Source organism: Ceratotherium simum, chromosome 12, assembly GCF_057802395.1.
Source record: "Ceratotherium simum simum isolate JZ-2026a chromosome 12, ASM5780239v1, whole genome shotgun sequence".
Classification (NCBI taxonomy): Eukaryota; Metazoa; Chordata; class Mammalia; order Perissodactyla; family Rhinocerotidae; genus Ceratotherium; species Ceratotherium simum.
Genome location: NC_141911.1, coordinates 44174062 through 44199551, shown reverse-complemented (window position 1 = coordinate 44199551; position 25490 = coordinate 44174062). Strand labels below are relative to the sequence as shown.

At 45.7% G+C, this 25490-nt stretch overlaps 1 protein-coding gene across 3 annotated transcripts in view; it reads right to left on the bottom strand.

The window, feature by feature from the left end:
* Positions 1-25490, bottom strand: part of MAML3 (mastermind like transcriptional coactivator 3) — a 402996-nt gene that overhangs the window by 6940 nt on the left and 370566 nt on the right. For 2 of the 3 annotated variants that reach the window (XM_087437592.1, XM_004426480.3), the window contains 2 exons: positions 5796-6050; positions 1586-1670 (listed from right to left, as the gene is read on the bottom strand). In XM_087437592.1, coding sequence (XP_087293718.1) covers positions 1586-1670; positions 5796-6050 — 340 coding nt within the window. The remainder of the gene's footprint in view (positions 1-1585; positions 1671-5795; positions 6051-25490) is intronic. The other variant, XM_087437593.1, reaches the window with a different exon arrangement.

The following is a 25490-nucleotide window of genomic DNA, read 5'->3' as shown; positions in this document are numbered from 1 at the left end:
TCTCAGGCCCCTCTCCAGACCTACTGAATCAGAAACTCTAGGGGTGAGGTGGGGCTGTCTGTGTTTTCACAAGCTCTGCTGGTGATTCTGATGCAGAATAAAGTTTGAGAACTATGAGTATAAAGGAGGGCTCTGTGTCTGCAACAAAAACTATGCATGTAACAATGACTATTTCCCACTCCTCCCCACCCATGACCAAGTGAGAAACATAATTCTTTGAAAAATATTGGCACTAATTTAGTTCACAGAACACCTGTGGACAGCCCAATTCCTGTCCTTGTATCAAGTCCAAAGGGATCCGAAGTGATATAAATGTCCAGGGATGGAAGAGAGTGGGAGCTACACAAGCACCAGTATTTTCACAGGCATCTGCAGCGAATCTGGCAGTGAACATCAGTGGCTTCCAGACTCTTTAAACCACAACTCACAGTGCGTGATCCATCACTATAAATGTGGGTTCATAACAGAAACAAAAGCTTCCCTTATTATGATACACTCTGATAATTTCTTTTCTATTGTATTTCATTTAAAAAATGTTGGTTGTGGCCCATTAAATTATCCTCACAAACTACTTGTATTGCAACTCAAAGACAAAAATGCTACCCTAGGTCATGAATTTTCACCCACAGTCTATTGAGGAGCATAACACTTGTGAAATGATAAAGTTTGTATATATTTACACATATGCATATTTCCGTGCAAGGGGCTTCATAACTTCTGGCAAATTCTCAAAGGGATAGGTAACCCTTGAGAAGTTAGGACGCATTGATCTAGGTCCCATAGAAAGGACAGAAGACAGAAATTAGGATTTCTGCTGTTAGATTACTCCTTTGGCCCCCTGAAAACTCCTGTGGATGAGACTGGGAAGGGTCCTCAGGCTGATCCTCCACCCTATACAAGACCCTCAGGGGTTCTCTCCATTGGAGGTGGAAGGGTTTGATATTTGAGTGGACTTTCTACTTTACAAAGGAATGGCAACGCTGGGCATACGATGCACCCATTGCTACCGGGGTCACGATTCGGGATTTCTGCAATGGGCAGCAGGACCGAGACAGTCCAAGGCCATATTTGTCTTCTATATTCACCAGAGATTAGTGGCTGCAACGCAGGTTCTTCCACTTTGGTTGTTGGAAGTGAGGGCTATGGTCAGCTGAGCTGCTGGGATTAGCAAGAAAGATGTGGCACAGGATTTCCCCTTTGTGGTCGCTGAGATGAAAATCTAGACATAAACAAGGCTGATATTGGGCCAACAAGCACCAGTATGTCCTTATTGGTTGTTAAACTATTAAAATACTTCTGTATCTTGGGTAAAGGACAGCTGCCCCAGTCCCACCCCCACAGCCCATTCTGACCCCTCTCTGGGCCCACCAAGGCCCCTCCGGGACCCAGAGACCAAAAGGTTAACGCCTGGCACAGCAGGGGGCCTCCAAGAATGCATTCTGAGTGGTTGGTAATCTCAGTTCTTAAATATTATTAACATTACCTGGACACAAACACAGCACATAAGGCAATGTCACTGGCTACACATTCGCTTACACTTCACAACTGGAAGGGATAAGATGGAAGAGGTGTGCAGTGGCCTCACCTTGAAACTGATTGACCTGCTGCACGGGGTACGGATTCCGCTGCTGCTGGAGGTGCTGCCGGGGTAAATGTGTTTGCTGCAACTGCTAGAACGAAAGAAGCCAGGAAGCGGGGGCAGGGGGGATGGGGAGAGAGCATACGGTTAAATATCCTGGCAGTTCTAGGAAGGCAGTTTTTTTTCAAAAACTAAACTTTGTGTTGAAGAATAATGCACATACAGGCAAGAGCACAAAGCGTAAGTGTACAGTTTGACGGATTTTCCCAACATGAACACACTCCTGGTAAGCAGTCTCTAGATCAAGACAAAGCACATTGCTAGTAGCCCCTCACGCCTCTTTCCAGTCATTCCTCTGACCCCAGGGGAATCACTCTCCTAATTTAACAGCATAGATTAGTGATGTCTGCTTTTGTACTTTCTATAAGTGGATTTGTACAATGTATCTGTGTCTGACTTCTTACATTCATCATTATGTTTGTGAGATTCATCCATGTCGATGCATGTAGTTGTGGTCTGTTCATTCTCACTGTTGAACAGTATTCCATCGTATGAATAGACCACAATTTACTCCCGTGTTCTACTAGTGATGGTCATTAAGAGTGTTTCCAGTTTGGGCTGTCACGAATACGGCTGCTGTGAACACCCCTGCACACATCTTTTGGTGACCATCTGCGGCATTTCTGACGCGGGGACTTGCTGGCTCACGAGGAACGTGTACTGAGGGAAGAAGTTTTGACTCCGACTTTCCAACACTGGCTTGCACGTTTTCCTTAGCATTGTGGGGACCGAGCTCAAAGGGACAAGCAACAAATTTTTAATAACCTAAATAGATGCTTCAGGTATAGGAAGATGGGATTCTCAGGGGCGATGAAAAAAAGGCTAATTTTATTCCCATGAGGCCACACTGCCCGTAAAATACATCCCCACGAGTAAAACAGACAGCACTGACTGCCTTGAGGAAACCACGTGGGATTCCACACACACCAGGAGCCAGGAGGCCTGTGTTTTAGTCTTTCTTCTCCCACTCATGAGGATTCCGCACTGCTGGCGCTGTCACCAATATATGGAAAGGCTGTTATGATCATTATCCTGCTGTATGTGAAAAGGGGAAGAAAAGAAGAGTGAGGTGGAAAGAGCAGAGGAAGGGGTTTTAGGTCTCGGTCTGCTGTCAAGTAGCTGTGTGGCCTTCGGCGTGTCACTTAACCTCCTTCTGCAGCTGCTGAATATTCATTAAGCACCTTTCATCTACAAGGGCCACAGGAGAAGACATGGCGAGGGCCCTGTTCTTTATAAAAATAACACACATTGACCACTTCTCAACACATGTGTTTATTTCTATTTTTTCTCTTGTTTTTGTTCCTGGGCAGCTCTATAATTTTCTTTTTCTTTCTTTTTTTCTTTTTCTCGACAAGGCCAGCCAGCCCTCTGGCAACCAAAGAAAAGAACAGCCTCTGCCCTGTTCACCCTATCCCGTGGTGCCTACCATGGTGTTTTGCACAAAACGGTTGAAATTGTTGAAATTAATTAATTGTGTGGACAAGAAACCATGCTAATCTGTTAGGCAGCAATATAAGGGCATTCTTGAGAGCAAGCTGAGCATTTAAAAGCTTCTCTTCAGCCAAACTTCCCATATCAGGTAAGAATTTAACTGTCCTACTTACACTTGGGATAAGCCCTGTGGTAACCTGTGGTGGGTTGGGGATGGGGCTCCCAGTCAGGGGCCAGGAGTTCCTGGCTCCAGCCCCAGCTCTGCCTCTCTCTAACTCTGCGATCTCAGATAAAACACATAAGCTCCCTGGCCTCACTTTCCTCATATTAAAATGAAGGGACTTCATGAGGTCTAATGTTTCTTTCAGATCTAAAATTCTAGGTTCTGTTCAACTATTGTGAATGGGTGAGAGGTGACATGTTCTGCGCTCTTTGAGAATAAGGCATTAAATGTTAATTCACGCCTGCTTTCAACCTGCTGTTCTGATTTCTAAATCCACTGAGAATCATTGTAAAGTTCCCCAAAGGCATGCAAGAACCCAAATCCTTCCGCTTTCCCTCACATGTGCTTTCAGGAAACCCGTGTTTCTAATACACCAGTTTCAAAATTGAAAGCGTTAGGTCACTTTCCATGCTGCTGCAGAGACCAAGAAAATCAGCTTGGCACTGATATGGCAATATTCATACTCAGAACAAAAAGTTGACAGCCTACCACTTGAAGACCCCGATAGTCGGCATCAGTAAGCAATGTCTCCAGGGGCAGGTAAGATGCTACATGACTTGAGTCTTTTCAGCACAGTCTCTGGGTTTCACTTCTGGGCTAGTCCCACAGGCTGGCTGGTACATGTGGCTGCAGCACTTCCATCACATTCCGTGACACCAGGGTCATGTGACAGATCCCCACACACATTTGTGCAGTTTCCATAGAATTTTACACACATTATTCCATGTGATCCTTAAAATAGCTCTAGCAAGAAGGCTGGTAAATTATTAAAACCTCACCTGGCAGATGAGGAGAGAAGTTAGGTGGTTTTTCTAAAATCATACCACAAGCAAAGATTGTGACCCTGAGTAAATTGTTCTCTCCTGGGTCCCTCTTCATCTCTTGGTACACACAGTCACTGAGGAATTATACTTATTTTTTGCAGTTTCCCATTTCCTCACCTTTCCAAGGAGCCCTGTATCTTTCCGTGTCCTGGGTCCTGAGGGGTCTCCCCACGTTCTCCCCTTCTCATCTATGGGCCTCATCCCGTGGCAGTTCTTCTCCCCTTCTTCTGCCTTCCTCCCTGTTCCCAGGGTTTGGCTGACCTTGCCGAGTGGGGACATCTCTGGGCTGGCACAGCTGAATTCTGCCTGGTTACCCCAACTCCCCTTTGTGCTTGGTCACAGCACACATGTCAAAGGCCATCACTCAAAATATCAGGCACACCTGAAATTCCCTGGGATTGGCTGAGGAGAGGATTTACAAAGCCCAGCTCCCCCTCAGCAGTTCCATTTATCAATGCCTGAGAGAGATTAGCATGGTTCCTTGTCACACACCTTATGCAGGGTGAGAGGGATAGAGGTTTGTTTGTACAAGAGCTGCCAGGAGGCTGACTGACCTTGGTGAAAAGGGAGATAATTACACAGCTGTTCAGGAACAAAAGCAGAAAAAAGAACATAAGTGAACTGTGCTCAACAGTACAATTTTTCTATTTGGGGGATGACTGGTGTTACTTTGAACTGCTGCTCTTGGTTAGTAGGGACCTCAATACGCCTGTGTCCCACACAGTATCTTGTATATAAGTGGTGGAGGATGCTTGATAAATTTCTAAAATTCTGATCCTATTAGGAACATTCTAGAAGGGTAACTGTGGGGCAGAGCTCTATTGGGCTTTAAGCCTTATATGACAACCTCACACCTCCTATAATAATAGAGCAAGATGCCCTGTATAGACCCCCACAGGAACCATCCAGGGATCTCTTGTGGAAGGCCAGGCCTTTCCTGGGATAATATGAAATCAGGCCTGGGCATCTCAAAAAACAAAACCCACTGAACCCTCCAGGAACAGCCCGCAGTGACGGCTTTCTTTCAAAGCTGGAGGAATTATATGGCAAGGGTGGACAAAGACGTCTAAGGGAAGCTTTATTTGTGTTAGGCCTTCCTTTAACTCAAAGATTTCCTGAGCTGTTCTAAAAGCTTTTGGGAATTTTCTTAAGTCGGCACCCTTTCTGTGACCCCGAGTTCAGGCTTCCAGGTAGTTCTGTGGGCCCTATTATTCTGCTATTGTTCCTGTTCCATTGTTCATGACCAATTCTGTAGAATTCTCCACCTGACGCTTTCCTCCAAGAAACAAAGTTCTCTGAATTATTTTCTTTTTCCTTCACGCTAGAAATATTAGAGTTTGCGAAGAATGTGAGGCAGCCCCTCCACCCCCCATGCTGATTACGTAGACCCTGCTACTGGAAACCAGAAGAAAAGGAGTCTGGCTTGAATTGAAGAAATGTCTCCAGCAAATGGGCCTTCAAATTGATGGCTGAAGACTGTCTTTTAAGAATAAACTAATTCATTCTAAGAAAAAGCCTAAGTAATTGAAAGGTCTAAATTACGCAGGTTCTTCTGTGATCCCGAGAAATGCTAGACTGAATATCTCGACAAAGGATGTGAACTGGAACTCCCGTGCAGACACTAGGCGCTGAATAGATGCCTGCTGAACGAATGATTCACGCCGTGGGGACATGTTACCTGCTCGGCCAGAATCTGCTGCTGCTGCTGCTGCTGCTGCTGCTGCCTCTGCTCCCGCAGGAACTGTTGCTTCTGCTGTTCCATCAGCTGGGCCCGCTGATCAATGAGCATCTGCTTCATGATGGCTGCCTGTGGCTGGCTGCCCAGGAAGCTGGGACCCGCGGGACTTGCTCCGGAGACCATGCCGCCTGAGCCTGTGGCCACGGAGGACTGCATGGGGCCTGTGGTCCGGGGAAGCCCAACGGGGTGCTGCTCCTGGGAGGACAGGAAGAGAAGAGAATGCAGTGATTCCCCATTTGGAGGGAAGCACGGGGGAAGGCGGATGGGGCAGAGGCCCCAGCTTGTGGACCTAAGGCGTCCTGAGTGGCACACGTTATATTTCCATAAAAACAACCCAGTAGTCCTCAAACCTGGCCTTACCACAGTGGAACCGGAGAGGCTACAGGGGGACAGTAAAAGAACATGGCTCTGGGAAATCTGAGACGCAGTCCAGTCTGTTTCGGATGGGACTGGCTAAAGACAAGGACTGGGTTTTCAGCTACATTCTGTGTTCCTCCAAAGGAAAGGGAACAAGTTTTTGAGGTGAGGCTGGGCTCACCTTAAAGGTCTAGAACAAGACAGTCTGACCTTGCCTCTTAATCCTTACTGCCCACCGGGCCAAAATAGACTTCTTAGCTAGTAAAAGACATTTACAGAAGACTGCTGGAATTTATTAATCACCAGATTTGCTATTTGACGGAATTCTGATTAATTGCAACATTTGAAAGTTTTGATATATATGTAAAAAAAAAATCCTGCTAGTGAGAGTTGTTGACGGTGAGCATTGGGAATGTGTTACACTGACCAAAGATATGTAATCTCCCAACATCTTTAAAAACAGAATTGAGTCTTGTATGTCTGGGATAATTTAAACATTGGGGGGTGAATTGGGTCTCTTGATTCTATAATTATGTGTCAGTCAGTCAAATGATGGCAAATTGTAAGGACTGGTCCTTAAGGAATAGGAGGTAAAGTGGTAGAGATCTATTCACACACAGCCCAAGTGACTCCTTGGAGAATGTGCTCAGAGGGGAAGTCTGTAACAGCCAGATAGTGTAGACCATTTGGGAAAAATAGCTGATGGGAAGAATAGATGTGTGACCATAAGATTCAGTTTCTAGACACTTCCTTTCCCGTTCATTCCACCAAGCACACCTGATAATAGCAAGGATTGTCTGAACATTTTGCAGAAATGATCCTTTTAATTCATCCAAGTTTCAAGTAATTAATCTGAACACAGAGGAGCTGATGTCTGAGATGTACACAAATTAAAGGGGCACACATGGAAGGATATACACAGTCATATTGTGAAGCAGGATTATGAGACTTAAGAAATGAATGTGAATAAATCTAGAATTATTTAAAAAAATTTTCATCCAGTCAAATTGGATTTGAATATTTTTCCTATTTTTGCTTTGCTACCTCTTCAGTATAGATAGTCAATCACGCTGCCAGTTTCCTCTTAAAATACAGAGCTGAGTTTGATCTCTGTCTCTCCTAGAGACACAGTCCTGGATTTGATCTCCCATAGTCTGGGCTTGCTGTACTACCTTCCCTCTATCGTGTGGCGTTGAGCCAGTTACACTTTTCTTTCCAGCTGTGAGTTTTACCTAAACTGCATCTTCTTCACTCCCTCTACCCCCCAAACAAAACAAAACAAGCAAAACACCATTATTCCTTCACCTGAGAGACAATAGCCCAAGAAGTTCTGGTTAGTTGGTGCAGTACCCCAGATCACCCAGCTAGTAAATGGAAGAACCAGAACTAGCAGAACTAGAACACTTATCTTGAGTCTAAATTCAGTATTCCTTCCACTAGCTCAGGCCTTTCCCAGACTATCGGTCCAGGGTACCCAGTGTGCACCTAAGAATTGCCTGTAGACTGACTATATATAGTATGTCTCCCATAAATGAACTGGGTTCTGTTTTTTGAATGCCAAGTGTTGTTGCTGCTGAAGTTAATAAACCTTTTTGTCTTTCTGTATTTTCTCTGTAAATAGACAATTATTAGGTAGAGAGCTATGAAATATTTATATCAAAAAGACCTTATACTCAAAAATGCCAGGAACATTTATGCTACCAAAAAGTTTACTTTATGATTGACCCCACAGGGATCAAGATCTTCAGTCTTCCCTTGGCCCCCAATACTTGCTACTTGTTTTCCAAGCCCTTCCTTCCACTGGGATAAAGGTGTTTCTTGCCACCTTTAGAGACAAATGGCTGACTGACATCACTTTAACAAACGAACTCACACTGAAGTATAAATAGTTAACCAACCAGCAGAAATACAGATAGTTTTTTTCTGAGTATTTCAGTATATTTGATATTGTCCAGTTTTAATGAGGAGGAGAGAGTTGGAAAGAAAATGAGACCCAAGGGAAGACAAAGTTTTCTTCATTTCTTCATGATTTTATGAGAAGGGCTGGTCTGGGCTGGCCCCGTTTATCTTTGTGCACTTGGAGATATTCTTGTTCTGTGTGACCAGCTCCGCGTAGCTGGGGGGCATGCCCAGAAGTGGTACATAGTGCCGCGTTGCTTTCCCAGCCTTCTCCAACCCGGGGAAAAAAAGGAAGAGAGAGGCAAATAAGGCGATGATACAGTCGTCCCTCAGTATCCGCGGCGGGGGATTGGTTCCAGGACCGCCCGCAGATACCAAAATCCGCGGATGCTCAAGTCCCTTAGTCTGCCCTCCTATCCGCAGGTGCCGCATCCACCGATGCGGATACCAAGGGCGGACTGTACCGAGGGCTGACTGTACATCCAACCACTTTTGACACCTGTCTTCCTGGGGCAAAAAGAAAGACTGCAAAAGCACAGGGGGAAAAGTCTCCCCAAAGGGAAAGTTAAGTTATTAATTCATAGGATTATATATTTCCCCAAATGATTCCCTCCCAAAGGTTTTGCCTTCAGGTTTCTCACCGCAGGCCTAAAGGCAGGAGGGCTATGTGCATTTTTAAAGGATTGCTTTCCATATGGAACATTCGTGAACCTAGGCTGATGCACCTTCAGGACTTCCCAACCAGCTCTGCTGCATTCAACAGCTGGTGAGTGACACCTAGAGCCCCAGTCTCAGGTGTGTATTCCAAAGTGTGAAGACGAACCAGTGACTCGCCTTACAAATTGAGCTGGCTGAGTCCATTAGCTGTTTCATCTTACACAGTGGCTTTTAACCCCCAGTCTAAGAGGGCTTAATGAGCAACAGTCTGTCAAATTTCAGAATTTCAAGCCACGGTTCTTGTTTCTAAGGAGGACACACACTGTGTGTACAATTAGAGAAAACCAGGCTGAGCTTTCGTCACCAGAAATGTAATGCCTTGAAGCCAAATGATGCAGTATTTTTAGTTTTAATTACTGGCTTGTTCTCTACCCCACCCCCTACCCAACAACCTCCCTTGCTTTCTACCAAGAATCTTAATTCAGTCTCTTCCTCTTAGAAATCCAACTGGCTACACAGATCGTCATTACTCCCCAAACCTCTCACTCCTCAGTAAAATAAAATGAGGGGAAGAAATCAAAACCAATGAATCCATTTTACGCATCTTCTCCAGGGAAAAGATCTTAGCAATTTTCTAAGGGATGGAGAGAGGTAGAGGTGTAAAAAACACTCTACCTCCCCCAAAGAAGCAGTTTTCTACTTCAAAAAACAGCTGTGGTAAAAATATCTCCCAAGAGCAGCCAGCTGTTTATTTATAAATCTGTGCGTAGGGAAGCTTTATTTCTCTGAAGTGTTTTCAAGAACATGCATAGTGTCTGGGTGAGAGGGGCCGGGGTGGCTGGCAGCGAACCAAAGCTTGCTGGCTCCTTAGGGGGGGATCACAAAAGGCTGCCGGCGGTGATGACTCTGGGGTGAGGGGACTTTGTGGAGAACTGGCTTGAGGATGCCCAGGGTTTCAGCCCTTTTTCAGGCGTTCCTCGTCGGCGGAACAAGGAGCAGCTGCTGTTCTTCCTCTGCCCCAGCAGATGGTGGTGTCAGCCCAGTCCTCCGGCTTCCAGCCCGCCTGCTCTGCCCGCGCGGCGTGTCCCCCCCCGCCCCCTCTGCAGATGGCTTAATCATGACTCCCGTTCTTCCCCCCACCCCCGTCCCCCCGCCCCGCGCGTCTGGGCCAACGCTGCGAACGTGGAGCCAGGCAGTCAAGTGTTACAGCGTACAGCAGGTAGCCTGGCAACTGAGAGCATAATACCGAGCAGATGGTGTTCGCACGGCGTGATGGACATCACACACGACAGCCTGAGACAATCCAGGAATTCCCTGGGGACTCGAGGCCCTCTTTACACAAAATGAGCTCTCTCTCCATTGCCGTGTATCTCTGGGGTTATTTCCCCCCTCTCTCCGACTGACACTGAACTGGTTTCTTATTACCGACTTTTCTTTCAGCCCGAGGGGAGGGAGATTGCAGGAGGGGGTGGGGGAGGCCGTGGAAGGAAACGGAAGGGCTGGGAGCAGAGGGAGATCGTGGGGGGCGGTGGCCACCGGAGCGGGGAGGGAGAGTGGCGTAAACCAGACCCCGGAGCGGACCGTCCGAGAGGGGCAGGGTTCCCCGAGCCCCGGCTGCACAAAGCCGGCGCGGGGAGGGCGGCGCTGACGGGCGAGCCTCCACTCACGAGTCTTTGCAATCGCATGGCCTACGAACGGCCTAAATGAAATTTAGGATTTTGCTTAAAAAGTCCCCTAGGGCGTAATTTAGCCTCTCGACCCGAGCCTATATGCTTACAAGTCCTTAGGGAACTCTAAGAAGTCAGGAGTGGGGCCGTGCGCTCCGGGCAAGCCGGAAGATGCCTCTGCCCGCACGCGTCTCTAACAAAGAAACCGACGAGGCAGGCCAGGGCGGCACCGGGGCGGCGCGGGGGGCGCGGGCCGGGCGCAGGGGCCGCGGGGTTTCTCGGCCCGCGCGCGGTGCTTGGGAGCCCGCGAAGCCGCAGCGCGCCGGGGGCGCATTTCCTGGCCCCCGCCACACCGTGTGTGCAAGTGGCCGGGAAGGAAATGAGAGCGGAGGGCAGGAGGAGAGAGGAGGGTTGTTCATGGTAAGAAAAAAGTAAAAATAATACATAAACAAAAAGGATGTCCCAGAAAGCAAATCTGTGCTCTTCAGACACACTGAACTGGATCAAGTAATTAAGAAAAAAAAAATCAAGTCAATCTTCAGCCCAAATGCAATTTTGCCTAGGTTCTATACATCAAGAGACTTCTATGTCCAACCTCTCCTCAGTATCCAGAGGCTTTCTTCTGCAAAGGTACTATTCAAGTTTTAAGTTTCAGAAGGAGGAAGTCTTTTCAAAGGTTCACACAGAACATCACACTTGCTGAGAGAGAATTCAACAGTTTCATGTCAGCAGCACAGGATGAGTCCAACACCTACGGCGTGCTGGGTGGAGGCATCTGGCTGTGACTCCCGGAGGCTCAGGGTGGGAAACTGGAATTCTGAGGCTCGAGGAAACCATCTGACCTCTGGGTCTCAGTCCACACCTCCTCAAATGAAAATCCTATTTATAAGACTCCTTCCTTGACCATGAAAGAGATGAAAAAGCTATAGAAAGAAAATGGCTAAGAAGACACTACCCCCCCACCCCCCACCCCACTTCCAGGATGGGCAGTTTGGGAACAATAATGGGTTAAATCAAGGGTTTAAGGGTGGTTCCAGGATCAGCACCATTAGCATCACCTGGGAGCTTGTCAGAAATGCAAATTCTCAGGCTCCACCCCAGGCATACTGAATCAGAACCTCTGGGGGCGGTTTAACATGCCCTCCAGGTAATTAAGATGCCCCACAGTTTGAGAATCACTGGGACAAATAATCCTGATTTATGGGCACTGACTGCAACCTGAGGCATGTGAGCTCTCTGTGTCCTGATTAGATTGCAAACCCTGCACTGTCAAAAGCAGAGTGCTGAGCTGCTTAGGTTTCTATTGCAAATTCTTCTGCATTTGGAACAAAGCTCTCAAGTATTCAGAGGGCTGCTCAGGCAATGCAAACCCAAGAATTCTGAAAGGAGCCGATGGCCATGAATGATCAGTACTCCTGCAACTCTGCAGTGGAGGCTGAGGAGCAGTGGATATTGAGGAAGGGGTGAGGCCAGGAAACTCCCTCGCTCAGGGAGGAGGCATCAAACATCACCGGACTTCCCGTCCCTGGTCTGATGTAAGGTAGAACTACAGAAAGCTGTGATTGGAGGGATAGCTTTCTGGTTGGAAAAGGTTCTTTAAACATAGAGAAGACCAGAAGCAATAATGGAAGATGACCGCTAACACTTATGGGGCAACCACTGTATGCAAAGCACTCTGCTAGGTGCTTTCACCTGAGTACTTAAACTCATTTTGTTTATTAAAAAAACCCAAGTCTGGGCCAGCCCTGTGGCTTAGTGGTTAAGTGCATGCGCTCCGCTGCTGGTGGCCCGGGTTCGGATCCCGGGTGCACCGCTTCTCCGGCCATGCTGAGGCCGCGTCCCACATACAGTAACTAGAAGGATGTGCAGCTATGACATACAACTATCTACTGGGGCTTTGGGGGAAAAATAAATAAATAAATAAAATTATTTAAAAAAACAAAAAAACCCAAGTCTTTGAGAGGTTAAGTATCATCTGATGTCCCATAGCTGGTGGTGGTGTCTTTGGGATTCTGACTTTTCCACTGACCACAACATGCATCTGGTCTAAATTGAGCAGACCACCCAAGAGGGCTCCGTAGTAAAGAGAAATGGGAAGGGGGGGGGAGGGAGAGGAATGGGCATAGAATCAAAAGGTAGAAACTATATCGGGATCAAAGGATGAAGCTGAAAGAACACAAAAATATACATCATTTTTTATATATTGCCTGATACCCAAAATTAGGATGCCTTTGTGGTATCAACTTTGACATTTAAAGAAAGGGCATAAGATTAGACCAGTCAACCATAAGTGGAAGGAAGAAACAAAATAAAATAAGACCTTAGAATTCTCTTTGAAGTTGGTCAAGAGTCAGGGCAGGAACCTGGTTTCAGGATGGTGGCTTCTCTTACAGACTTTCTTTGTCCTTGTCCGGAAGAATTTTTCACTATGAATTTGGAGAGTTGCTTACAATAAATTCATAGCAGAGCCCCAACAGGCCCCACTCCATATAAACCCCTCTGTTTCAGCAGGTTGTTGAAGAAGGTTGGATAAAAAGGTTTGATGATGTGTGGTGGTGGTGTCCCCAAGATGACTGAATTTTGAGGCAGTTTCCCAATTGAGGAAGCTCATCACTGAATGGCAAAAACTTGGGGCCCAATGCTAAGCCTGCTAAATGGGTTCAGCAAAGTTCTTTGTTCAACTTCTAAGAAGGAGCCATTTACCTTGGGGGAACCCAACAGGCCTGGGTAGAAACTCAGCTCCATCATGGCCCCAGTGACTGGCCCACCCTCACCATCTAATAAATAGCTTGTTGTTCTTACTGTTCTTGCTATAACCTCTTGATCATGCAGTTCTAGAAAGTCAGGGTAAGGAACTAGTGTTGCTGGTTCTAGCTTAGCTCCTAAGACAATCTTAGTCCTTAAGATTTTAAACGGTTTTCTTTCTAGGTTCTCAATCAGCAGAATGGAGTTCCTACCAGGACTTTTGACTATTTAAAAAATACGTTTTGCTGATTTTTCCCTCTGATCACTGGGAAAATTGGAAAACACTGCATAAAAGTATAAAGAACAAAAAGGCAATATTCACTTTTAACACTCAAAGGCAACCATGTTAATATTTTGATGTGTTTTTGTATTTCTTCTCAGCTTTTTTCCCTGTATGCTATAATACATTTTCCATGCTCGTGATCACTGTATATATATATATATACGATTGTACCACTGTTTCTTACTAGGTAATATAGGAGAGGCAGAAAATTCCAACCTTTTCTGGTTATAATTTTCTGGTAGGATAAGACTTATGTCTTATTCTTCCTGTAGGATCTGTAGGTTTTGTATGAGTCTGCCAGTGTCCCGCACAGAGGTAGGTCCACAGTTGCAACAGAATAACTATTTGCTGAACTGAACTGACTAATTGGCTATGACAAATTCTAGCTGAAACCAATATCATGTATGACTGGGGAGGAGAAAAAAAGATGGCCCTGTAAGGAACTGCTTCTCTGAGCTACTGAGTGAAGCCCCCGCTGAAGAAATAAGAAAGGGTTAAAATTGGCAGTCCAGTGCAAGATGTGAGACTGCCATGGGCCACAGGAAGGTCAGGCGTTCAAGGACGTTCTTGGGGGTACAAACAACAAAAATACCATTTGTCCTTATCAGTGCTTTGAACATAGTTACCATAGGTCCCTCCAGTGGAAACACAACTTTCAGAGTTATGCTTTTCCTCTGCCTTTGATGTAAATTATAGAGTCCTTTTGATCCCTTTGTTGTGATTAATTCCACCACTAAAGCAACTCTAAATTGGTTAAAAGTTCATTAGTGTGCAACAATAGGAGCTTGATTAAATAAATTATGGTACATCCATAGCATGAATACTAGGCAACCAATAAAAATCATGCCTTCTCACACTATCTAATCACATAGAAAAAAGCTTACAATATATAGTTGAGAGAGGGAAAAAAAAGCAGTTTCTAAAAGAGTAGTCACAGAATAAAGTTAGACAAGGATTATAAGTGATTTTTATTTTTATACTCTTTCAAAATTTTCTATTATGAACATGTTACTTCAAGTAAGCATTATTTTAAAAATCTTATGCTCTAAAAAACTAAAGTCTTTAAATTGCCAAGCAAGAAAGCAAGGAAGGAAGAAAAAGGGCCTATTGGCTTGTTTTCAAGGACTCCATAATTCTGATGAGAAGTGAGGATCCCCTAGCTCCTGAGCAGCTGATGGCATCTTTGCAGAGGAGGAGGCACAAGCCACATCCCTGGGGCTTCTACATGGAGACAGCAGAGCATAGGGACCCAGCGGTGAAAGTGCTTAGGGAGGTGACTGAGGCTTGTCAGAGGAAGTGATGTCTCAGAATGGCTCAGGTGGGCAAGAGGGGAACGACTTCCAGAGCAGAGGGACAGTGATCAAAGACGTGAATACATCATATCCTGAAATCCCACTTCTAAGGACTCATCTCATGGAAATATTCACAGCTTTGTGCAAAGGTTTATCTTGAATAGCTTGAATGATTTACAGTAGCAAAAAATTAAAAACAACCTAAAAGGCCAACATTGAGAGGATTTATTAACCTATAATACCCCTTCCCCCCAAAAAAAAGAAAACCAAACCTCATTAAGAATACTTAGACTAAACAGACATGGAATGGAATGTAGTGAGTTCAAGAGGGGCCCCAGTTGTGTCCGGGACCTGGACTATTTCCACCTGAGCCCACCTTATCCTCTGGAGTGTGCAATAGACATCCTTAAGTGGTAGTTGTCCTTCTCAAGACTTGGACATGGCAAGAACATGAATGAACTGAGTTTGGCTACAGGCTCAGCAACTAGGCCAGCTTGGCATTGCTTCCACAAAGAGCTCCCAAGTCTCAGAGAAGGCTCTGAAGGGTACTGACCATCTTCCAAGAATTCCCTTGTCCACCTGGACAAGCTTCCCTTTGTGGCACCACCTGTTCTTTGTGGTTTTTCTCCATTCTAGGCTTGAAACCACAGAGCATGGCCAGAACCAGCCTAACTTTTAGAGTTTAAGAACTCAAGAGACAGTGAAAACCATCATTTGCCTCCACAGGTTGTCTTCTCTGCGGGGCTGTAGGAAAATCCCAGCCTCAGGGGCTGTGAGACCTGCCCCACAGGGGCGGGCGCAGCATCTGCCTGCATCCAAGTGGCCGCTCTCAGGACACATGGACTGCAAGTGGTTTGTCAGCTGCTCCAGGAATTAGGGTTTTTAGCCATATGTTTGCTGCCTTTCTTTCCTTGATGTGAAAGTAGGGAGGAGGAGGAAGGGGTCTCAGCTGTCTTCAGCAGAGCTGCTGGGGAGAGTTTTTCTCCTGAACTACTGTTCCCCCAAACCATACCTTTCTCTTTTCTTGCCTCCTCCCGCCTTTCTGATGAAGTCATCACAGCCAAGATTGCATAACTGATGCAGAGGCCTATCTTGTGTTATCCCGGGAGACAGGCCAATGTTTCCGTTTATAGACAAGAGCACCACCATGCAGCCAAATGGAGCTCTCTGCTGCAACCACCACAAGACAGGAAGGAGGAGAGGGAAGCTCGCAGCTTGAGGGCGTGCAGTGAAGAGAAGGCAGGGGCTTCCTCCACCCTCTCTGCAGCCTTGGGAGGGTGGCTGAGGGACGCCAGCTCTGCCTGCCTGGGAAGGGCGCCTTCTACAAAGCTGCTTGCTCTTGGCTCTCTGCTCTCTCCTCCCTCCAGAAGATGCTGTCAGGTGTGGGGGTGGGTGTGGGGGTGGGGGTTGGGTGTGTGGGGGAGTCCATGTCAGCCTGCTCCGCTAGTTTCTGACTGCTGACCCTAACTGTGGGCACACCAGGTATGATCACGCCGAGGCTCAGAGAAGAGAGCAGCCCTCGCCATACCCCTGAGAGCAGAAGCCAGGCCAGCAGTTGCGGTGGGGTTTGAGGAGGCCAGGACTTGGGGCAGGGCACGAGAAAGTAGAAAGAAAAAGCAGTAACATTTAGATATCTGGAGTTGGTACTTTACATATTTAGAGATTTTGGCTGAGAATCAGGTTCTTAGAGGAAGTGAGTCTAGGAGAGGGGCTCACACAGGGTCGGGGAGGGCCTATGGGAAGGTTGGCATGGGGCGCCATTGGACCCTGGGCCTTATAGCCACACTGATCCTCGAGTTTAGATTAAAGATCCATTCTTCACGCAAAGTTTTACATAGGGTCACTGAGAAATCCTGATAGGATTGAAAGATTATCTTCTATTTTATGGCTTTAAGTTGTGTTTGGTTACTAGATCACACTTGTCTAAGTCCATTATAAATTAATATTCTTTATAAGTCCCCTGTTTATCTTGTGAATGGCATAACTGCACTGTTATTTTTAAAAACAAAAACATGTTCTTTTTTTTTTTAACCCTATTGGCATTTCTTCATTTTGTAAATATACCTGGTGACTTGAAAAAATAGAAGTGGCCCAGGTCTTTTGTTAACCTTGAGAAGAGCTGGGGGACAAACTGGGATAAAAATAGCCTTAGAAGAAATATGGACCTCGAAGAGGGACTCCTCGATTGCATCCGCGATACAGTAAACACAGCTCCTGACTCCACCATCCCCACACAGTAAGTAACCTGGAGAAAGGAATCTGGAAACAATTAGAAATCCTCCTCGCCACAATCTTACACTTTTACCTCATTTTATCAGAACTGCTCTTGGGCAGCAGGATTCAGCAGGGCTTGCTACAGCAAGTGCTCATGAATGTTTGCTCTCATTGTCGTCAAAATTAATAATAATGAGAAAATTAGAAACTTGAGGCGGGGCCTATATTTTTAGCTCATATTTTGTCCTTTCTTGATGGTCAGATCAATCACTCAGTCTTACGAAGGAAAATACCCGTTTACAAATGACCACCTTTTGCTGAGGGTCAAAATTAAGTTGATAGCTAATATGGAACTAGACCCTAGAATGAAGGAGAAGTTTATGTGAAACTTTCCTTTTAGTGAGGAATAAATCCACTTGTGTTGACAATAGCAATAGAGGCCTTCAAAGTGGGGGTTGCGTGCCAAAAATCTTTTGTCACTGATCCCCTTTAAAAGCATAAATATTTTTGCTTAAACATCTGGGATGGATCACCCATTTCCTATTCCTTTCTACCAAAAGCTAAAGCCATGTCTGACCTCCTTCCCATAATATCATCTCAGATGCCCAGCCTCTCCCCACTTTCTCCCAAAGTTTCCTGTGCTAATTCTTCCTCTGGGTAGCTGACTGAATACTCCCCTTCTGCTATGCTCCCCAGATCCGGGCGAGCACCTTTGCAACACACACATGATTCACGTACACACTTCTCCACCTAAAACCGCACGCCTCCTTTAAGAGCGTTCACAACTACTGCTTCTCTCAGGGTTGACTGCTCGTAGGAGGTTAAAATCAGAACAGGAGGGCCGGGCTGGTTAATGCCGGAGTCGGACAGGGAGATCTAACCTGCTGCTCAGGCTATTTATCACCCCGAGCAAGCTTCCCCAGCACGAAGGATCATGTTTCTGGTCTTCTTTACCTTTTGACCGTTTCTCTAATATACGCACTGAGTTTCTTTTACCTTGGTCCAACTAATTACTTCACTTTCTCCCTTGGGTTTCTTCTCCTCTTTATCCTCCTCCCTATCTTAAAAATCGACAATTTCTCAATCAGCAATGATGAAATCCTTCCCAAGTCAACCAAACCTTTTCTGGAAGCTGAGATTAAATATAAATGGCTGGAAACCTGCTGAGAAGTGGGGAGGTAGGGGACGATGAATTTCTAAATTGAACTTTAAATCTGTCTCAGGTCCCCATTATGCAACATACAGGAAACCCCAGCAAGAGTGAGAATCCCTTCTTTTTTACCTTAGGTTCTCAGGGCTTAATTTTTACTGAAGATTACTTTTTATATAAGGCCCAGCGAACACTACCCCTTAGTTCACATTTAGAAGCATGTAAAAAAGACTGACAGGGCCAATTCAAGGAAAGAAGGAGTCCCCGAGCCCCCATTAGTCAGTAAACGTAAGCCCCCAGGGAGTGGAAATCCATGTACGGGGAGCTGAGAGACACCTGACACCATGCAGGGGCCACCTCCGTGCGACAGAGCCCAGCTAGTCACTGTGAAAATATCTGGGGCTGTAGCAGAGTCCCACTCACTCTCAGCACCTTCCAGAGGCTTCTTGGGGACAGAGCCCAAACATATCCTGCAGTCAGATGCACACACACCCTGGGTAGGAACCTAGAGAGGTCTGGAAGACTGTGACTCACCTTCTGCTAAGGGACTCAGATAAGGAAGGGTGACCAGGTCAGTAAAACATATTGCCAAGGCTGCTAACCTGATGTAAGTTCAGGGATCTGGTTCAAGAACATGGAGCCTTATGCCTGTCACTTGAAGCTGTACAGTATTGCACAACCCTTAATGGCATTTTCAGTTTCAGTTTCCAAGTCTCAGAGTTGATTTTTCTTAGAGAATACTTGACCACAGGTAAAACGAACAAACAAACAAACAAAACGAGCAAACAACTGACTGATTTACTAGGATGCAAAAATCCATGGGTATGGCTCTGGGTACGGGTTATGTTTACAACTTTGCTTTGGTTTTATGTACAGTCAGATACTATCACTTCATGGCCAAAATCTATCACCCAGAAAACAAACATATAGCACAAACCCCCCACCCGAAATCTGAGCACTAGAACATTACGTGTGGAATGTATAATATGCATTCAAGTTTTCTTTCAATTCAGATATGCAACCCACTTTTTAAAAAGTCTTGATTGCTCAAAGAGTCCCCAGGGGCCTCCAGCACCCCAGCACAGTGGCAGGCGTTGTGGCTGGAATCTAAGGGAAGGGCAGCCGTGGCCTCGGCCTTGTAGGGAGACTAGAATCCCAGTGGAAAGACAAGGTTTGCCTGCATTGAAAAGCTTGAGGATGATCCCAGCCTGTCAAGGGTGAGACAGTGGCAATGCTCCTGTTCCATAGGATTTCCAGAAAGCCAGCCTGGTCAGACCGGGGATGGTCAGAGTTACATAGTAGAAAGGGGGCAGAATGGGGGGCACAGGACACGTGGGTTCTAGGGATTGTTTGACCTGAGGCAAGTCACTGAACGTTGCTGAGCTTTAGTATTCTCCTTTATAAAACAAGGACACCTGCCCAGGTGATCTCTAAGGTCCTACCTGCCCTAAAATTCTCTGGTTCTGCTTGGGAAGAGCTTCATGGATAAGGAGGGACTTGACTGGGTGCCTCGATGGAAGCCTAGATTTGGATTTGAGGGAGCAGAGAAGGAGAAGGAAGGAGCAGCCACCCGCAAGGAGGGAGGTGTCTGCGCCCAGGTCCCAAGCGGAGGTGTATGCTGGGTAGGTGGGAGAAAACCTGCACTGGACGAGTCTGACCATGGACAGGTCTGAATGCAGGCACAGACACCTGACCTAAGCAACAGACAGGGAGCCACAGTAGGCTCTTAAAGGAAATAAAACAATAAAAACATCACTTGAATAAGATTAAGCTGGTGTCAGGTAAAGCAGAGATTAGAATGGGGCTGGATCAGAAGAAGAAAAGTGGGGAGGCAGTGCTGGGAGGCAGCCATTGGAGTAATCCATCCAGTAGGTGAAGGGAAGCTGGCTGAGACTTCACTGACTGTGGGAACGGAAGAGTAAAGAGTTAAATTTAACTGCAAGGTGTATTTTGACAAGAATAAGAATTCACACACTCTTTACCACATGCAAATATCTGGGGTCACTCTCCGGTCCACTGGTCCCCACCTCCTCCTGCTCACTTCTAGTCTCTCACTCTGCCCTCACGAGGCTACCAGAAACCAGGCAGAGGTAGTGATCTCTGCTTAAAAATGGGGCATAAGTAATTCCAGTTTTCTTTTTCCTCCCTGCTTTTTAAAAACTGAACTTATTTAAATATGAAGTGAGTATACAGTATTTTAAACATACCACTTGGCTTTTAACCGGGAGTAGGATGATAGAATATTTTCAAAGCCCTAACAATATATCCTGGGGATGAAGAGAAGATGCCAAACAATAACAGGAAATTTGACCAAAACTACTCTGAGAAGAAAAAACCTTTTCTTTTTTGTGTTCCTTAACTCGTTCACCCATCTTTTTTCAAGAAGGCCTGACAAGGAATAATGAAAAGTAGATAGTGGCCCAATTAAAAGGTTTTAATGACAAGTAGAATTCATAACAAATATGATAACTAAGTATCTCCTAGTCAGTTAGTGGGTTTAAGTTCTATATTGGATTTAAAAAAAAGTCAGAAAATCACTCGGTTTTAATGCTAAATCTTGTCTGCAACAGAAGTGGTATAATATATTTTCAAAAGATAGTTGATGTTGCATTTATTCCACCAATCTTTTAAATCTAAACTAGAGATGGTAGTAAAAATAATTTCAAACAAAATAATTAATCACTACAAAACCAGTCAGGCCATTGAAAATTCATGACTCAAGAATATGTTGGTGGTTCCAGGTAAATACATGCTTTCTATCAGCAACTTGGAGACTGGGTGTCTTCTTTGGACAAGTGAAAAATCTTCTCTTTGAAAATCTTCCTACCCCATATTGAGACAAGGTTGAGGAGAAGCAGATACTCTGGTCTACAACACTCTGAAATTACCACCGGGCTCTGGAAAATGGATTGCTTCCCCTATTTGTTCTGTCTTCTAATCTGAGGGAGGGGCCGCAAATCTCCCCAGCTGTCTCTCTTGCTCTCTGGGTCCCTTGTTGCCATGGTCTCTCCGAGAGTCTGAAGGAACAAGATTCCTCTGACTTCTGACACTGGACCTCTGTGGACAGCCAATTTGTTTTTCTTTGTCCTCCCCCCTCCTTCTCCTCACTCCCCTTCTAATATAGGATATTCTTTCTGTGCATCCACCAAAAGTAATGTGTCAAACTATGATTATGTTTTCCTTTATGAAACAAGTAGAGGAGAGACAGATTGCTTTCCTTCTCTTGACCAAGGAAAGGTAATAAAAAGCCCGTGGAAAGTAGAGGTGTTGGGGGGTGGTGGTGGCGTCTGCTGTCCTGGGCAAGGCCAGCCCCTGTCGGCGGTTCATCTGAAGGAATTCTGGGCCACCCGTTCCTGATTTTATGCAGTGGCTAAAGGCGGGCAGCAGTGGCTCTCACTGCTTCTATATTCCGAACCCTCAGTCTCAGCCTGTGTTCTGGGGAGAAGCAAAGGGAGTGAGGATGGATGGGCACCCTGCCCTCAAAATGTGCAGGGAAATCAGTACGGAAATATCATTCCTGTAGAATGGACTGCTTTTAAAGGAGGGTAGTAGGTGGAGGAAAATTCACTTAAACCCTTAAAACTTACCACTAAATCCCCACTCTCTGCACCGCTGAGAGAGGAAATATAACTTGGGAGTTTGGGGGAGGGAAGCAGGAGAGCACAGAGCACAGGGCAACTTTCTTCCCCTTTTAGATGGGATTTTTCCTTCAAGTGACTGTATCCCTTCAGGTAGAGAATGAATTTTGGGGGGAAGAACTTTAAAAAATCTTGTACAATATTTTTTCCTTGTACACATGATTTTATCACTGATACCTATTCAAAGCAGCAGGATCACATATGTAGAGGTGATGGGCCTTCAAAGAGGGGATGGGAAAAGAAACTCACGGGAACATCGGCCTGTGCTCATTAGCTCTCTCTACTCACAGGCTCTCTCAAATTGTCTGGGACCAGTCGAGAAGAGAGTCCTTGGGAGTTGAGGGTTAGGGCACTTGGGCCACAGGAGGAGACATTGTCTAGGTTGGGATTTCCAGTGCTGGTCACCACTAGTCTCGGTGCAGATCACGGTCCTCTTAGGGGCTCCAGAGAAATAGCCCACCCCTCCAAATAGAGGCACTAAGGACTTGCATACGAGGAGGAGGGGCTGGAAGCTGAAGGAATGGAAGTCAGGTCAAGAACCCCCTGGAGAAAAGGATATTTGATACCAAACAGCAAAAACAGCAAGGGGGAGAGGAGGACAAAATGCACAAATGGAAGCGATTGAAACCGAGGGAGGGGGATGCTGCTGGGGAAGAATCAGGCTGAGGCGAGAACAGACTCTGGCCAGCAGACACTCCCACCCCGTCCCCAACAGCAGGTGAAGTCTGGCTCGGAGACATTCCTATCCAAAACTCTGCTTTCTGTTGTCTATACATTTTGGAGGTACAGAACAAAGGCACCATCCGGGTGAACTTTCTTATATTTCTTCTAGTCCAAATGCAAGTCCTAGCTTTGGAAAGTTGAGTAATTTCAAGCTGCTGAGGTTTTGGATTGTGGAAGGGCAGGGAAAAATGAAGGAGGGTCTCAGCCTGACCAGATAGCTTGTGGGCAGCCATTTCCAAGGCCTGCAAGCTCAGACTGGCTTTGTTTTGCAGGCCTCAGAAGAGAGCCTGTGTTGGGGGCCTCCCTTTGTGCGCATGCCATTTCTGATGGTGACTCACTGGCCAACAGAGTGTGTGCATGATTTGTGGCTGCCTGAGCCCTGGAAGTGCTGGAGGGCACCTCCTCCTCCTCATCCGGGGCCCCCAAACTGCCAACAAAAAAAATCCAACGTTCTACACACAGCTCAAATGGAACAAATATTTTCTTCCTCAGCAAAGATTAGGAATTTCTTCAAATTGGGGAAGAACAAAGAATGGTTTATAAATGTATAGTTACTATATTTACAAAGATATTACATACCCTGATTAGATAAAATCAGAGTGAAGTTTATATGTGATCTAATGCTTTTGCTTTTCAGGTTTCTTTGCATTAATACAGATTTTTAAAACATGAAACGTACATTAATGCTAAAGTGCTAAAAAAATATTCGCTAAGAGAAACAGCTTCTTAAGCACCATGGGGCCAAGTTATAGGTTTGGTGGCATTAACATAGATATTTGCATATATTCCCTTCCTAATCTGTTTTCTCACAGATCCAAGGGAAAATCTGATTGTTTTTTGAGGCCAAAACCCAGCCGCAGGAACAGCTCGTAAACCTCACCACAGACATAGTATTCATAGCAACAGGAGCTGTTTCCTTTGGCTTATGAGCTCTGGTAACTGTCAAGGGGGCCACCGATCAGAGAAATCTGGAAAGACATGAGTCTGTCAGAACACGTGAAAGGACTTGACACGGAGGCCACATTCGTGTTGCACAATTTGCATGAGCACTTCTGGACAAATTCTGTTTTCACATGCAATTCACAGACCCGCAGCAGGAGTGCTAATTGGTGAGGTTGCCACTCAAGTGCGGTACCGAACAGGAGCTCTCACTACATTGATGAATAATACAGAGTTTGTAGCAACGCAGCGATTATTTTACAGTTATTTTGCATCACCATCATTCCATTCTCTCTTTGTCCCCCACCCATCCATAGTGGAGTTGAATAAGAAAATCCACCCCACCTCAAAAGTGAGATTCATGTTATTTGAAATCAGCTTAAGAACAGGAAAAGAAATGGCAAGGAACAGCTATCATTTCATTAATATGGATGGATTATTCATGTCACTAGAGTGTACCCTGAAGTGCCAATAGGATGCCAAACACAGCCGTGAAAAACACAAGAAACTCTGAGTGGCACTCAGCTTTGGAATTCATCTGTAAAAATTCCAATCCCCCAAGATAAGGCAGCTCATTGGCCACATGATATTTCAATGCTAAGTGAAGGGAAGGGAAGTTAAGATCCCCTGGGAGCCCTCACAGCTACATAAGAAAGGGAAAGAAGGTGACAATTCCCCAGCCCCTTCCTAGGTGGCATTAGAAGCTTTAGAAACTTAACACGGGAACTCTCCAGTGGGTCCCTCTCCACCTCCAATAACATCAATTGATTCAGAGGGAAGGAGAGGCCGTCCAGGGAGTGGGTCACTAGTCCTCCTGCTGCAGACTGTCCAGCACAGGCTGCCTCTGCACAAAAAGCCAACCCAGGCGGACTCTAGAAATGGCCTTTGGTGCAGTTTTGGGTTTTCTCCCCCTTTGTTCCTTGTAGATATTAAGCCTTAAATCCTCTTTGAATCTGAGAGTTACTGATGGAGCAGTATCTAAACCATCTCGTGTCACGTGATGAAACCTGACACACTGGAATTCTCTCCTCCATTGTTCCCTCTGTCTGACCTCAATGCAGAAGTCTACCCTGGTGCAGCCGAGAAAAAAATACATTTAAAGAGGCAGTTAAGCTCTCTTTAGGCTCAATTAACTTCTTTTTATATTTTACCTAAAAATGGTCTCTCGAAGACAATTGTATTTTGAATTTCAAAAGTTAGTGATTCATTTTCATCCTAGCAATTCCCACCCTCAACTCTCATCACCACTCCCCCCCCCCTCCTTTTTTTTTTAAATGGAGGTGGGAGGAGGTTTGGGAAGAGAGTTTTGTTTTGCTTTCACATTTCTGATTTTGGCCTTAGTTGAAAAAGATCATCCTTTTACGAGTAGTAGGAGCGGAGGTGTCTACTCCCGTTTGGGACAGCTGGCAAGGTGTCTCCAATGATCCAGTCACTCCTTTCCTGTGTTAAAGACTTTTAGACCTGAAAATCAGCCCCCAGTCTTCAGGCTCTAACTCTGGATCTGGCATGCAGAGTGGGCAAAGGATGAGTCTTCAGTGTAGGTGGGGAGTGTAGTTACCCAAAAGTATGATTTGCCAGATAACAAAATGCCTCTTAAAAATGTGTCTCCCATGTCTGTCTCAATACAACATTTTCACATTTGGCTTTAGGTTTTCTAGGAGGTTATTATGATACTTAACATGTTACTTGGAGTGGTCATAACCCACACAGCCCCTAACCCTAGAGAGTGCTTAGGTTCTAAGGGGTGATACACAGGACGGGTAGGTTGGGACCCAGGGAGCCAGGGGACAGGACCTTCTGCATGGTGGGAGGGAAGGAGATGACACTGAAATGAACCCAGCCCAGGTCACAGTTTTGTCCACAGCAAGTCACACAGTGACAATGACATCTTTGACCTCTAATCTACAAAGGATCCATTCTTATTTCGTGTAGTGTCTGCATGCAAGGTTACAATAAAGCCCCTTTGATAAAGAAAGGTACACATTCAAGCAGAGACCTCCACAGAGCCCCCGTGTAAAAGGAGGCCCCTACTGCATTTATTACTGCTGTGGTCTGGGCCCTGGAGCAGAAA